Source organism: Dipodomys merriami, unplaced genomic scaffold (genome assembly GCF_024711535.1).
Source record: "Dipodomys merriami isolate MVZ:Mamm:240054 unplaced genomic scaffold, mDipMer1.0.p SCAF_137, whole genome shotgun sequence".
NCBI lineage: Eukaryota > Metazoa > Chordata > Mammalia > Rodentia > Heteromyidae > Dipodomys > Dipodomys merriami.
Window position 1 is genome coordinate 1,196,248 of NW_027202682.1, and position 12,550 is coordinate 1,208,797.

General features: G+C 59.0%; 1 protein-coding gene across 5 annotated transcripts in view; it reads left to right on the plus strand.

The window, feature by feature from the left end:
• Positions 1–12,504, plus strand: part of LOC138825379 (WD repeat-containing protein 90-like) — an 18,352-nt gene extending 5,848 nt beyond the window's left edge. For 3 of the 5 annotated variants that reach the window (XM_070019838.1, XM_070019839.1, XM_070019841.1), the window contains 29 exons: positions 1,090–1,208; positions 1,300–1,461; positions 1,548–1,678; positions 1,746–1,862; positions 2,255–2,490; positions 2,679–2,818; positions 2,970–3,100; positions 3,485–3,615; positions 3,887–4,048; positions 4,194–4,322; positions 4,571–4,686; positions 4,762–4,802; positions 4,992–5,117; positions 5,334–5,516; positions 5,741–5,838; positions 6,195–6,297; positions 6,456–6,577; positions 6,679–6,838; positions 6,923–7,110; positions 7,222–7,390; positions 7,478–7,589; positions 7,844–8,015; positions 10,750–10,872; positions 11,020–11,194; positions 11,304–11,434; positions 11,521–11,664; positions 11,733–11,852; positions 11,929–12,013; positions 12,305–12,504. In XM_070019838.1, coding sequence (XP_069875939.1) covers positions 1,090–1,208; positions 1,300–1,461; positions 1,548–1,678; positions 1,746–1,862; positions 2,255–2,490; positions 2,679–2,818; positions 2,970–3,100; positions 3,485–3,615; positions 3,887–4,048; positions 4,194–4,322; positions 4,571–4,686; positions 4,762–4,802; positions 4,992–5,117; positions 5,334–5,516; positions 5,741–5,838; positions 6,195–6,297; positions 6,456–6,577; positions 6,679–6,838; positions 6,923–7,110; positions 7,222–7,390; positions 7,478–7,589; positions 7,844–8,015; positions 10,750–10,872; positions 11,020–11,194; positions 11,304–11,434; positions 11,521–11,664; positions 11,733–11,852; positions 11,929–12,013; positions 12,305–12,504 — 4,026 coding nt within the window. Of the gene's footprint in view, positions 1–1,089; positions 1,209–1,299; positions 1,462–1,547; positions 1,679–1,745; positions 1,863–2,254; positions 2,491–2,678; positions 2,819–2,969; positions 3,101–3,484; positions 3,616–3,886; positions 4,049–4,193; positions 4,323–4,570; positions 4,687–4,761; positions 4,803–4,991; positions 5,118–5,333; positions 5,517–5,740; positions 5,839–6,194; positions 6,298–6,455; positions 6,578–6,678; positions 6,839–6,922; positions 7,111–7,221; positions 7,391–7,477; positions 7,590–7,843; positions 8,016–9,630; positions 10,158–10,749; positions 10,873–11,019; positions 11,195–11,303; positions 11,435–11,520; positions 11,665–11,732; positions 11,853–11,928; positions 12,014–12,304 lie in introns of those variants that run through there. The other 2 variants (XM_070019842.1, XM_070019843.1) reach the window with 2 other exon arrangements.
• The last annotated feature ends 46 nt before the right edge of the window (positions 12,505–12,550 follow it).

The following is a 12,550-nucleotide window of genomic DNA, read 5'->3' on the forward strand; positions in this document are numbered from 1 at the left end:
GTAGAGCAGCTGCGTGGCAGCTTACTGGCTGTCTCTTAAGCATTTGTTTTCATTTGCTAAAGTAACATGTTTTTTATGTTACACACACACACGCACGCACGCACGCACGCACACGCACACACTAGGAACATGGCTCAGTGGTAGAGCGCTTGCCTTGCATGCATGAGGCCCTGGGTTCTATTCCCCAGCACCACATCAGCAAAAAGAAAAAAAAGCTGGAAGTGGTGCTGTGGCTCAAGTGGTAGAGCACTAGCCTTGAGCTGAAGAGCTGAGGGACAGCGCCCAGGCCCAGAGTTGAGGCCCCATGACCCAAAAAAAAAAAAAAAAAAATCTGAAGCCAGGCTTAGTAATGTGTGTAGTAGTGCTAGCACTTAGAAGGCTGTGGCAGTAGGATTTCTTGAGTCAAGGAATTTAAGTCCAGCCTGGGCTGCATAGCCATTATCTCCCACCAAAAGCAAAAGGCCAATTTAGGAAATGGTATCTCCTTTCTCCTTCCTAAAGCGTCCAGAAATGTATTCCTCAGTTTTGTGCCCTGAGAAAACTTGTACCTACCTATAGGAAGATCCCTAGGTTATCTCTCATTCTACGCTTTGGTTCCTGTCTTCTGGATAATGGATATTCCTTTAGGTCAGTATTTAGATGACTGGCTTGCCCTCCTTGGTCCTGTCTTAGCTGTAAGACATGTAACACAGCACCTCTGAAGCCAGCCTACAGTGACTAGTGTTTCACTGCAAGGTGCCTCAGGCTTTTTCTTTTTTCAATTGTGGGTTTAGGGCTTGAACTCAGGGTCTGGATGCTGTCCCTGAGCTCTTTTGCTCAAGGCTAGTACTCTACTACTTGAACCACCACTCTACTTGCAGCTTTTTGTTGGTAATTGGAAATAGGGTCTTATGGAATTTTCTGTCCTGGCCAGCTTTGTAGCTAGGATTATAGGCATGAGCCACTGGCACCTGGCTAGAGGTTGATCTCTGTCTCAGGGAAAAGCTGCTCTCCGGTGGGGCTCAGCGTGGCCTAACCAGTGAGGCAGGGTTGTGCAGGGGTTTGTTGGGCGGGTGTCTATATCTAGAGTTGAATGTGGGCTTGTTGCAGGTGGTGGTGGTTTGGAGTACAGACCAAGTGGATGCTGGTGGTGAAGTGGGTGTGGTCGCCAAGGTGCACACTGACTTTGACATTCAGACCTTCCAGATCGCCTATTTTGATGAAACCAGGTGATGTGGCTCCTGAGTGTCCTGGGGCAGGGACCGCATCTGAGGCGCTCTGCTCCCGAGCAGCACTCCCTACCGGATGCTTCCTCTGCAGGATGGCGTCCTGTGGGCAAGGCAGTGTGCGGCTCTGGCGGCTGCGTGGACGGACCCTGCGCTCCTGCCCCGTGGACCTGGGGGAACACTGTGTGCTGGAGCTCACGGACCTCGTCTTTGCACAGAACCCAGAGAGCTGCCAGGTGCCCTCCTCGCGCACACTGTGAGGCCCTGCCTTAGCCCCTCCCCACCACCCAGCCCACTCAGCACCTTTGGGACCCTGCCTCACCTGTCACCTCTTTGGGACAGTTATGTATGCAGCCGTAGTGGTCACATCCTGGAGATTGACCACCAGCGCATGGCTGTGCGGTGCACCCGCCGCCTGCTGCCTTCACGGACTGCTGGTAGCCCCCTTCCCCAGAAGCAGACCCTCGTCTTAGGTAAGTGGGCCTCTGCACCCTGGGGGAGGCGGCTTCACCCTGAGGCTCTGACCTCTGGGTTCCCCAGGCTCCGGCATTGCCATCAGCAGCCTCAGTGTCTCCTCGACTGCATGTGCTGTGGGTTCTGAGGATGGCTACCTGCGAATCTGGCCCCTGGACTTCTCCTCGGTGCTCTTGGAGGCAGGTGAGGCTTTGGGTGTCCAATCCAACTAGGAGAGCTGGCTCTTCACAGTTGTGGTAGAGAGCCAGGTCCTCTGCCTCTGGTTTTGGCAGTGCTGTGCCTGGGCTCAGTGGGAGTTGTGGAGCCAAGGAGTGTGTCTTAAACTTGGGAATCTACCAATACTAGGACTTTCTGTAGAATGGCCTCACAGAAGGGCGTTGGGGTGGTGGGTAGAGGGGAAGGTCTCTGCAGCCTGGCCCAGGACATGATGGTCCTGAAGAAGCTGCCTCCTCCAGCCTGTCTCAATCTGGGGACTTGGCACCATGGAAAAGGGTCTCTGTGTCTCAGGACTCCAGTGTCTGAGCAGAGCAGTGTGCCTCCAAAATCCTGGGCGTTGCTGACTGCTTTTCCCACAGAGCACGATGGCCCCGTCAGCACTGTCTGTGTGAGCCCTGACGGCCTGCGTGTGCTCTCCACCACCTCTTCGGGCCACCTGGGCTTCCTAGACATCCCATCCCGGGAGTACACTGTGCTAGCACGCTCCCACATGGCCTCGGTACTGGCCTTCTCCATGGAGCGGAGCCGGAGACAGCTGGCCACTGTGTCCCTAGACCACACTGTACGCATCTGGGACCTGGCCACCCTACGGCAGGTGAGGTGTGGAAGAGGGCCTGCGTAGCAGACAGGACAGGCTACCCCAAAAGGTTGGAGGGCAGGAGAGCCGCAGGGCCTTCGTCTTTGCATCACGTGCCTAGAACCTGTGTTGACACCACCTAGAATATGCTTGTTCCTTGGGCTCTGGTGGCCCTGTGCATCCTTCATCCTGGCCATCCTCCTCAGCTTTATGACTTCACATCGTCTGAGGAGGCCCCGTGTGCTGTCGCCTTCCATCCTACCTGGTCTACCTTCTTCTGTGGCTTCAGCAGTGGGGCCGTGCGCTCTTTCAGCCTGGAGAATGCTGGGGTTCTGGTGGAACACACGTGAGTGCCCAGCCAACTACGAGCCTGGTGGGGGGCCTGGCTGCGTGGGAATCCTGCAGTGGAAGCTGGGGTGGTCTGTGGGACCCACCGGTACGGGGATGGCATCTCAGAGGACAGCACTGCCCAGTGGGTGTCCTTATGTGTGGTGCAGGCGTCACCGAGGGGCCGTCACCAGCCTGATCGTCACCCCCGATGGCAGCTTCCTGTTCAGCTCTTGTTCTCGGGGCTCCCTGGTCCAATACGACTGTGCTGTCCCCCAGTGCCGCGTCCTCCGTGTAGCAGGTCAGGCCCTCTCAAGTCCCTTAGGCTGGTCCCAAGGTGCTGGGGAGGCCCATGCCACCATGTGTCTGCCTCCCACCCAGGGTGGGTTTGGTTTGAGAGTTCAGCCCCACAAAGCCAAAAGCCAGCAAGGGGCTGTGCTTGCCCTGCTCTGCTCTGCCCTTCCCTGCTGCCCTGGGAGAACGTGGGTAGCTTGGACAAAGGTCAGAGCCAGCTAGAAGGCATCTGCTGCCCGCTGTGCCTCTATAACTTAGTATTGCTCAGCACTGGCCCACAATAACCTCCCACTCTCTTGCTCTCGTGCTGTGACAGCTGTGGAGTGAGCTGTGTTTCCTGAAGGTGGTGCCACTTCCCACCTGCTGACCTACCTGCCCTCTACTCTTACAGCCAACGTCGTATGTCAGGATGCCCACCCGAACCCCAACACTTTGGCTGTCAGTGGGGACAGCCGCCTACTGGCCTTTGTGGGCCCCTCCAAGGGCATGGTGACAGTCATGGAGTCAGCCTCTCTGGGTGAGGTAACTATGGGGCCTTGTGGGTCAGGGGCTGCCTCTGGCTGGTGAAGAGCAGGAGGCGTCTCAGGATGAGGGAGAGGCCCTACAGTCAGGGGCAGGCCCTAGGTCCTGTCACCTCATGGATGCAGTGAATTCAGTATCTCAACCCCCTTAGGCCTCTCCCGCCCTGTGGGAAAGGTGGGGCCAGGTGGGACCCCGGGACTTCACCCTTCTCTGGCTCTGGGTGGTGCCTGTTTGATAGGAGTTGGAGGCTAGTGGCCACTTGTATCCTCAGCTGTTGCGGGTTGATATCAGCACACTGGACCTCGCTGGCAGCCACCTGGGCTCGGCTGTAGCCATCTGCTTTGACCCTGCAGCCCCGGATCACTTACTGCTGTCCACGTCATCCAATAAAATTGTGGTGCTGGACACAACATCAGGACGCACTGTCCGGGAGGTGAGCCCTGGCACCGCAACCACCCAGCTTTCCTGTCCTTGGTTCTGGCAGTCCTTCCAGTCAGGCAGGGATTGTAGCCACAGTCTGAGGGGTGGAGGTTTCCAGGGTACCAAGTGGAGGCCCTCCCAGGAATGCTCTGTTACAGTTGTCCAGTATCCGCCCCATGGCCTGCTCCTCCCTGGCTCTCAGTGAGAGTACTCGCTTCCTGCTGGCAGCCACTGGCCGAGCTATCAGCGTACAGGGTTACTGGACACCCACTGACCCTGGGCACCAGGTATGTACTCAGCATCCACAGACACAGAAGGTGGAAGAAGAGCAGAACCGTTATTCTGGGGCAAGGACGGAAGGGACCAGGGTACAGAGGGTGACATTTCTCCCTCCCCTCCCTCCATCCCCGGGCCTTGTGTGTCTGCTGAGCCCCAACCTGTCAGGTGTGAAGCTCACCACCAGGCCTAGGTACTGAGAATACAGTGGCATTGCTGGCCATACACAGCCCCTTTGAGCAACACTCACTGTCTCCAGGTGTACATTGGACACTCAGAGCCGGTGCAGGCTGTGGCTTTCACCCCTGACCAGCAACAGGTCCTCAGTGTGGGGGACGCCATCTTCCTCTGGGATGTCCTGGCTGCCCCTGAGAGGCAAGTGTCTATCCTTGACCATGTTTACCTGGGCCTCCCTCTGGCCCTACCCCCAACACCTTGTTTCTTTGTCAGTGACAGAAGCAAGCCTAGGCCCCCCACAGCTTGTGAGGCCGGTGAGTGGTCTGTGCCTGATGGAAGGGGTGTGCGTGGGGACTGACAGGTGTTGGAGGTGATGCTGGGTGGTCCTGCACTGGGCAGTGTGGTGCTTCTACCGTGGCCTGTGTGTCCACCACCACAGCTGCCGCCCTCAACGACTCTCCCACTCCCAGCACTGAGCACTGTGTGGCTCCTTCCATCCCCAGGCCTGAGCGTGGGCCATCTGGAGGACACAGTGGCCAGTGGGCTTCCCCGGCAGCAGGTGCCTGTGCCATCTCAGATATCTCCACCTCCTCTGGATGTCGGAGCTAGGCCCCCTAAGGACAGTGCTGGTGAGAGGTCCAGTGAGTGTGGGTGGTTCCACGTGCCCCTGTGTGCTGACTCTGGGGCACCAGGGATGTAGGTGTGTGCTGTCAGGGCCCTCCACAGATGGCGGGGAGACCCCAGGAGGCCCAGGAAGAGGGGGCAGAGTGGTTACTGGGAATGGAGAAGCTGGCAGCAGGATGAGCAGGCAGCACGGCTCCTCTTCCTTTTCTCTCTGCTTCTAGGTACTTTCATTTCTGACGAGAAAGGACGCTGTGGGGAGAGCCATGGCCCCAAGGGGTTTGCCCAGGCTCCACGCCCTGCTGTGCTTGTTGAGAGGGAGCTTGGAGGCGCTGGAGATGGGGCCCTGGGGGCTGCCTGGGGCTCAAGGGGACCCCCTGTGTCTCCCCATCACCACAGCCAGCCTAGTAAGCAGGTGGACGTGGGTAGGGACCTGGGTGGGGGTGTCTTAGGGTTTAAGGTGGCCTAGGGGTGTCCCCAGCTATTCCCGCCCATCAGGGTGTTCCCCCTTAGAAGATTAGATGGGGCCACAGATTCCTGTGGCAAGGAGGCTGTAACACTATGTGTGAGGTGAGGGGTCTCTGAAGGACTGTGGGTAGTTTAATGTCCTGTGGCCTTTCCTTCCCTTCAGGTGCCCAGAACCTCAGAAAAGGAAGGGCTTGGCCCACCGTCCGCCCGGATTCCTACAAGCATTTCACAGCTCGCTACAAGACCTCTCTGCCCTCCAAGGTTGGCAGCACCCCGGCTCCGCAGGGTGGAGTGGTCTCTGAGGATTTCTCCCCTGTGAACACGGGGTTCCAGGCACTCCTCAGGCACTTTCCCCCATCCTTACCCACACTGCCCATCCTGCTGCACAGACTGGGCCTTGTGGTGTCCCAATCACCTCCCCCAGCCACTGCCTCCCTTGGGCCTTCCCATCCTCTAGGTGCAGCAAGCATCTGTGGCTGCCACACTTGCCACCCGCCTGTCTGCATCCCAACACCTGGTCTGGCCAGCCTGTGTGTGCCCCAGAGCAGGTCTTGTGTGGGTTTGGGGGCCCAGGCTGCTGTGCCGGGCTCCAGTGTCCTGGATTTGTTTCTTTGTAGAATGTCTTCTTCCCTCCCACTGGTGGTGAGCAGCTGCACCTGAAGGCTGTTGTGGGTTACAATGGGAATGGACGGGCCAACATGGTCTGGAGACCAGACACGGGTAAATCCGGCTGGCCCAGCCGGGAAACCCAGGGCTGGGCCCAGCTCGACCCACTGTCATCTGGGGGCTTCAGGGGTTGGTTACGTCCGCACCTGTCATACCCACATTTCTACACGCCTGTGGGTTCCTGTTAGTAACAGGAACCTCTGTGTCCGCAGGCTTCTTTGCCTACACATGTGGCCGCCTAGTGGTGGTGGAGGACCTGCACTCAGGTGCCCAGCAGCACTGGCTTGGCCACCCAGAGGAGATCTCCACGCTGGCTCTCAGTCATGATGCCCAGGTGCCTGCCGTCCTTGTCCCTGTACGCAGTGAGGTTCACGGCCAGGGCAGACCCAGCCCAGTTGCCCTGTGCCTGCTAACTGCCTGCCCTCTTGCTGCCAGGCTCTGGCCTCTGCCTCCTGCTGTGGCAGTGGGGCATCCCGCTGCCAGATCCGCATCTGGGACATACCCAGGGGCCTTTGCCAGCGGTGCCTTTCTCACCACGACAGTGCTGTGCAGGCCCTGGCCTTCTCTCCTGATGACAAGCTCCTTGTGACGCTAGGTAGGTGGGCAGAGGGGCAGGGCTTCCTGGCCACCTGGGATGGCTAGGCTGTCCCTGACATGTGTCCCTGACATGTGTTCCCAGGGGATTACAGTGACCGGACCCTCACCCTGTGGAGCACAGACACCTATGAGCTGCTGTCATCCACCCGCCTCCCAGAGCCAGTGCACGATGTGGCCTTCAGCCCCTGGGACGCTGGCGAGCTCACCTGTGTGGGCGCTGGTGCTGTCACCTGGCTCCTGCACCAGCATGGCGCAGACAGCAGCCTCCAGGTGCCCGGCCGCTGGCTGAGGTGTTGAGGTTCATGGGCCACTTCAGCAGTTTAATCCAGCAGGGATTCTGGTGCACTTCTGACCCACGTGCTGTTCCTTCTGCCCTTCCAGGTGCACCGACATCCAGTTCCTGAGGAGGTGGGGGTGGCCGAGCTGACCTCGCTCTGCTACGGGGCTGCCCCGCTGCTCTACTGTGGCTCTTGCTCTGGCCAGGTTTGTGTCTGGGACACCAGCACTGGCCGCTGTTTCCTGGCTTGGGAGGCAGATGATGGTGAGATTGGTAGGTGTCTGACAGCTTGCACAGCCCTCGACAGTGCAGGGAGGGAGAAACATGGCTGGGCCTACCAGCTGGTTTCTTGCCTCCTAGGAGTGCTGCTGTGCTCTGGGTCCAGGCTGGTCAGTGGCAGCAACACCAGACGGCTGCGTCTGTGGGCGGTGGGGGCCGTGCCCGGGCTGAGGCGCCAAGGCTCAGGTGCCAGGTGAGTCGCTGCTGGCCTCTGCCCTGTCCCTCCCCTCAGGTTTTAGCCACAGGGGACTTGGTCTACAATGGGTTGCACGTGCCAGCAGTCCTCTGTTTCCTGAAGCAGAGTATAGGGAAAAGCTCAAAGCCCCCAGACTCCACAGGCTCTTGCTGACTCTGCCTAGGAAGATCCAACCAGGCCCAAGAGGTGCCTGTGGGTGACCCACCTGGCTCTTGGTTTCGCCTTGGGACAGCTGCCCTTTCTACCATTAGGTCCAGCTCAGTGTTCATGGAGCGGGAGCTGACCCTGGACGGGGCTGTTGTGAGTGCGAGCTTCGACAGCAGCATGGACATTGGAGTGGCAGGCAGCACGGCTGGCACACTCTGGTACATCAGCTGGGCCGAGGGCACCAGCACGCGCCTCGTCAGCGGCCACAGGGGCAAGGTGAGGCCAGCAGAGAAGACATCTCAGGGCTCCACCCTAGTTGAGCCAGCAGCAAGCCCGTCTGGCGCCCTCCCTGCTGCTCCCAAGAGAAATTGCAGGGAGCCGTTAGGTTGGGCCTCGTGAGCTGCCACATCACAGGGCGACGAGGGAGTCCGCACAAGGCCCAAGCCTGATGAGCCCTGCGGGGCAACTTGCCAAAGACTCCAGTGTCCAACTCCGCCCCACGCCCCTGCTGGCTCTGCTGGCACTGTCCCATGGGGTTGAGCCCTCGTGAGAAGCGAGGGGCCACATTCTGGCTGGGTTCTGTGTCGACAAGCGTCTCTGTCAGGTCCTGTGGTCAGATACGGTAGGCAGGTTCTGGTCAGGTGGGCTGAGTTCTGGTTAGGACTAGACCAGATTCTGGTTGGGCCTGATTGAGTCTAATCATCTCTAGTCTGGGCTGGGTCTAGTCTGCTCAGATCTAGAAAGGTTGTGGTTGGCTCTGTTTGGATGTGTTTAGACCAGGTCAGGGCCAGTATGTTCTGTCACTCCAAGAATAGCAGGCTCACCCCCTCCTGCTGGGAAGAGTAGCCGGGATTGCTGGTCTCTGGCCCCTGGCAAGAGAGCCCCCACCAGCATATCTCAGGAAGTGGGTTTCCTATGTAGGCTTCCACAGGCTTGAGGGAGGACATGGCCTCATTTGCTCCACCCCTAAGGTGCAGCCAGAACAGGCTAGAGCCACAGGCAGGTGCCACTTTTGCTTCCTTGGAACAGGTTCACAGTATTGAGCTGTTGTCCTTCACTCAGTGCCAGTGCACTTCCTCTGAGGGCCTTTTTTTTGTTTTTTATTACCTTTTTTTTTTTTTTTTTTTTTGCGGTGGGGGGGAGGGGCAGTCCTGGGGCTTGACTTCAGGGCCTGGGCGCTGTCCCTGAACTGCTTTTGCTCAAGGTTAATGCTCTACCACTTGAGCCACAGCACCACTTCCAGCTTTTTCTGTTTATGTGGTACTGAGGAATCGAACCCGGGGTTCATGCATGCTAGGCAAGCACTCTACCACTAACCACCTTCTCAGACCCAGTTTTATAAGTACAATATATATTTCTTACTTAGTTTCTTTGGTACTGGACTTGAACTCAGGACCTTGTGCTTGTCAGGCTGGCACTCTACCACTTGAGCCACACCTCCAGCCCCGCAAAAAGCAAGGCTTTTGAGAACAGACTCTTAGGAACACTACTGGGTCTCTTTGTATCACAACATCTCATCTGCAGCTACCACTTAAAAAAAAAATTGGGGGGCTGGGAAGGTGGCTCAGTGGTAGAACACTTGCCTTGCATGCATGAGGCCCTGGGTTCGATTCCTCAGCACCACATAAGCAAAAAAGAAAAAAACAGAAGTGGTGCTGTGGCTCAAGCAGTAGGCGCTAGCCTTGAGATGAAGAGCTGAGGGACAGCGCCCAGGCCCAGAGTTCAGGCCCCATGACCAGACAAAAAAAAGAAAAAAGAAGAAAAAAAATTGGTGTCTATTTATCTGAAGATAATGGCAGTGTAAGATGGATAAGTTCTTTTTCTGTGTGGAAAGTATAATTTGTAGACCATGTATTTCATTCACTCAGGAAATAGGGTTTTTCTCCAATAGAGTCACTTTAAGAGCATTTCCACTACCCTAAGAGGAAACCCATATCCATTGGCAGTCCTTCACCAGCTCCTCAGCAACCACTGATGGGCTTCCTGTCTGAATGCCCTTGTTCACGGTAGTCCATCTGAATGGGTCATCAGCATTTGGCCTTGTGCCTGGATTCCGTGAGCATCACCTTACCCGCTTCTTCCCGGCTGTAGCAAGTGTCAGTACTTCTGTCATTCATACAGACCATGTGTTCCACTGACCATCAGGACGTGGAAATCTGGGTCCTGAGCTCAGCCCCTCTCAGTATTTAGGCGGAGGCCATGGTCAGACTCACAGATGAACTAAGCTGGGACTGGCCCTTGGGCCTTGGTATGCTGGGTCTGTGGACTGCCACTGAGCCACCCAGCCCTGAGTTGTCTTCTGAAGTGGAGTATCTCTTGAGCTCACATCTGTACCAGCTGTAATGCCGAGTGCTTTACTGAACCTCCTTGGTGTGTGGCTTCTGTACCTTCTTTTTCCACAACCTCCAGTTCAGTGCTCCTGTGGGATGGCATGACCTGCACTCAACTCTGGGGAAAACCAAAACCACTAGTGTTGTGACCCCAAAGTCAGCAAGGTGGGGGTGGGTTCCTTTGGTGCTTTTGCCTCCCGTCAGCAGCCCCGCTGGAGGGGAAATATCACGTTACTGTGACTTCATTTCTGTTAGCACTGTGTGTGGAATCCCAGGTCCCACCAACTGGCAGGCTCCTAGGGAAGGAAGCATATGCGCACCCTAGGATGCCCCAGCCAGACAGTGCTTGTAGGGGCTAGGGAGGTGGCTCAGTGGTAGAGCACTTGCCATGCACGCATGAGGACCTGGGTTTGATTCCTTAACACCACATAAGCAGAAAAAGCCAGAAGTGGCGCTGTGGCTCATGTGGTAGAGCGAGAGCCTTGAGCTGAAGAGCTGAGGGACAGCGCCCAGGCCCAGAGTTCAGGCCCCACGACTGACAAAAGCAAAAAACAAAGTGTTTGTCCTCGCGGAGGTAGCCTGGTCAGGAGGGCTTAGGTACTCCTGCATGGTAGCCTGCTGTGGAGGCTGGGGTCGGGAAGGCCGGGTCGGGCCACCCTCAGCTCAGCTGGGCCCCACAGGTGAATGAGGTGGTCTTCAGCCCCAGTGAGTCACACTGTGCCACCTGTGGTGAGGACGGAAGTGTCAGGGTGTGGTCCTTGGCCAGCATGGAGCTGGTGATCCAGTTCCAGGTGCTGAATCAGGTATGTGACGGGTGCCGGGGGAGGGCCGGCACGCCCCTGAGCAGGGCTCCCAGCTTCCTGAGGCTCTGGCCTGGTCCTTGAGTCTGGTGCTCCTGTCTCCACCCTGCACCCCGGGGGCGTGCTGGTGTTCCCTCCCCTGGGCTGCAGAGCTGCCTCTGCCTTGCGTGGAGCCCCCCATCCTGCAGACGCCCAGAGCAGCAGAAGGTGGTGGCCGGCTACAGTGATGGCACACTGCGTGTCTTCAGCATCCCCCAGACCGCCATGGAACTCAAGATGCACCCTCACCGGGCTGCCATGACCGCCGTTGCTTTCTCCGCTGATGGTGAGGAGCCGGTGGAGCTGGGTGGCCGGCTGGGGCCCCTCCAGCCCACACCACACTCCTAGGCCGGGCGCTGGCTCACAGGACACGGCTGTGGTTCTCCTTGGCCCAGGTCAGACTGTCCTCTCCGGAGACAAGGATGGCCTTGTGGTTGTGAGTCGCCCCTGCACAGGGATGAGCTTGCGTGTGCTCAGTGACCACCAGGGCTCCCCAATCTCTACCATCCAGAGTACAAGTAAAGAGGTAAAGCAGCCCCACTGGCACGTGCAGCCTGGGGAGATGGTCGGGCAGGGGCAGCAGGCACCAGTGACTAACCCTTACCTCCCCAGTCTGGAGAGCTCGGGGTTGAGGGCACAGACCTGTGGCTGGCTGCCAGTGGGGACCAGCGGGTGAGCGTCTGGGTTTCCGACTGGACCAGGGACCACTGTGAACTCCTGGACTGGCTGAGTTTTCCAGCTCCTGCCGCTTTGGAGGTAAGAAGTCGGGTGGACTGTGGGTGGGACGCGGCGCGGGCACTGACTCGGCACCCTGTACCCCGCAGGCCCCCGGCTCCCCCCCGCCCTCGCTTGCCGCCTTCTGCCCCTGGGACCGCGCCCTGCTGGTGTGTGTGGGCCTCGGAGCCCACGCAGAGGTACTCTTCTACAGCCTGCGCCAGAAACAGGTACGTGCGCCCCCCACCGCCGAGCAGTGCGGGCTGCTGGGCCTCACGCCCGCTGCCCGCTGCCCGCTGCCCGCAGGTGGTGGTGAAGACGCCGCTGCCCTCCTTCGCCATGTCCCTGAGCCTGTCCGCGGGCACACGCCTGATGGCCGTCGGCTTCGCTGGTGAGTTCCGGTGACACAGACTTGGGCAGGGGCTCCTCCCCACGTCGGCCTGCTGTCCGGGGGGTCGGGGTGACGTCAGCCTGCTGTGGGGGGTCAGGGGTGACGTCAGCCTGCTGTCCGGGGGGTCGGGGTGACGTCAGCCTGCTGTCCGGGGACCTGGGGGTGACGTCAGCCTGCTGTGGGGGGGTGGGGGTGACGTCAGCCGGGGGTCCGGGGTGACGTCAGCCTGCTGTCCGGGGGTCCGGGGGTGACGGCCCGGCCCCCCCACCCTGTGCCGTCGGCTGCCCGCAGAGCGCGCGCTGCGGCTTCTGGACTGCGTGTCGGGCACCGCCCGCGACTTCGCCGGCCACGACGACCTGGTGCACCTGTGCAGGTTCACGCCGTCCGCCACGCTGCTCTTCACGGCCGCGCACAACGAGATCCTGGTGTGGGAGGTCACGGCCCAGCAGGACTGCAGGCCCGGGCCGCGCGGGCGGGCGCAGTTTGAATAAACGCCGGCCTCTGCACCGCCTCCTCCTCGCCGCGCGGGGGCGCCGC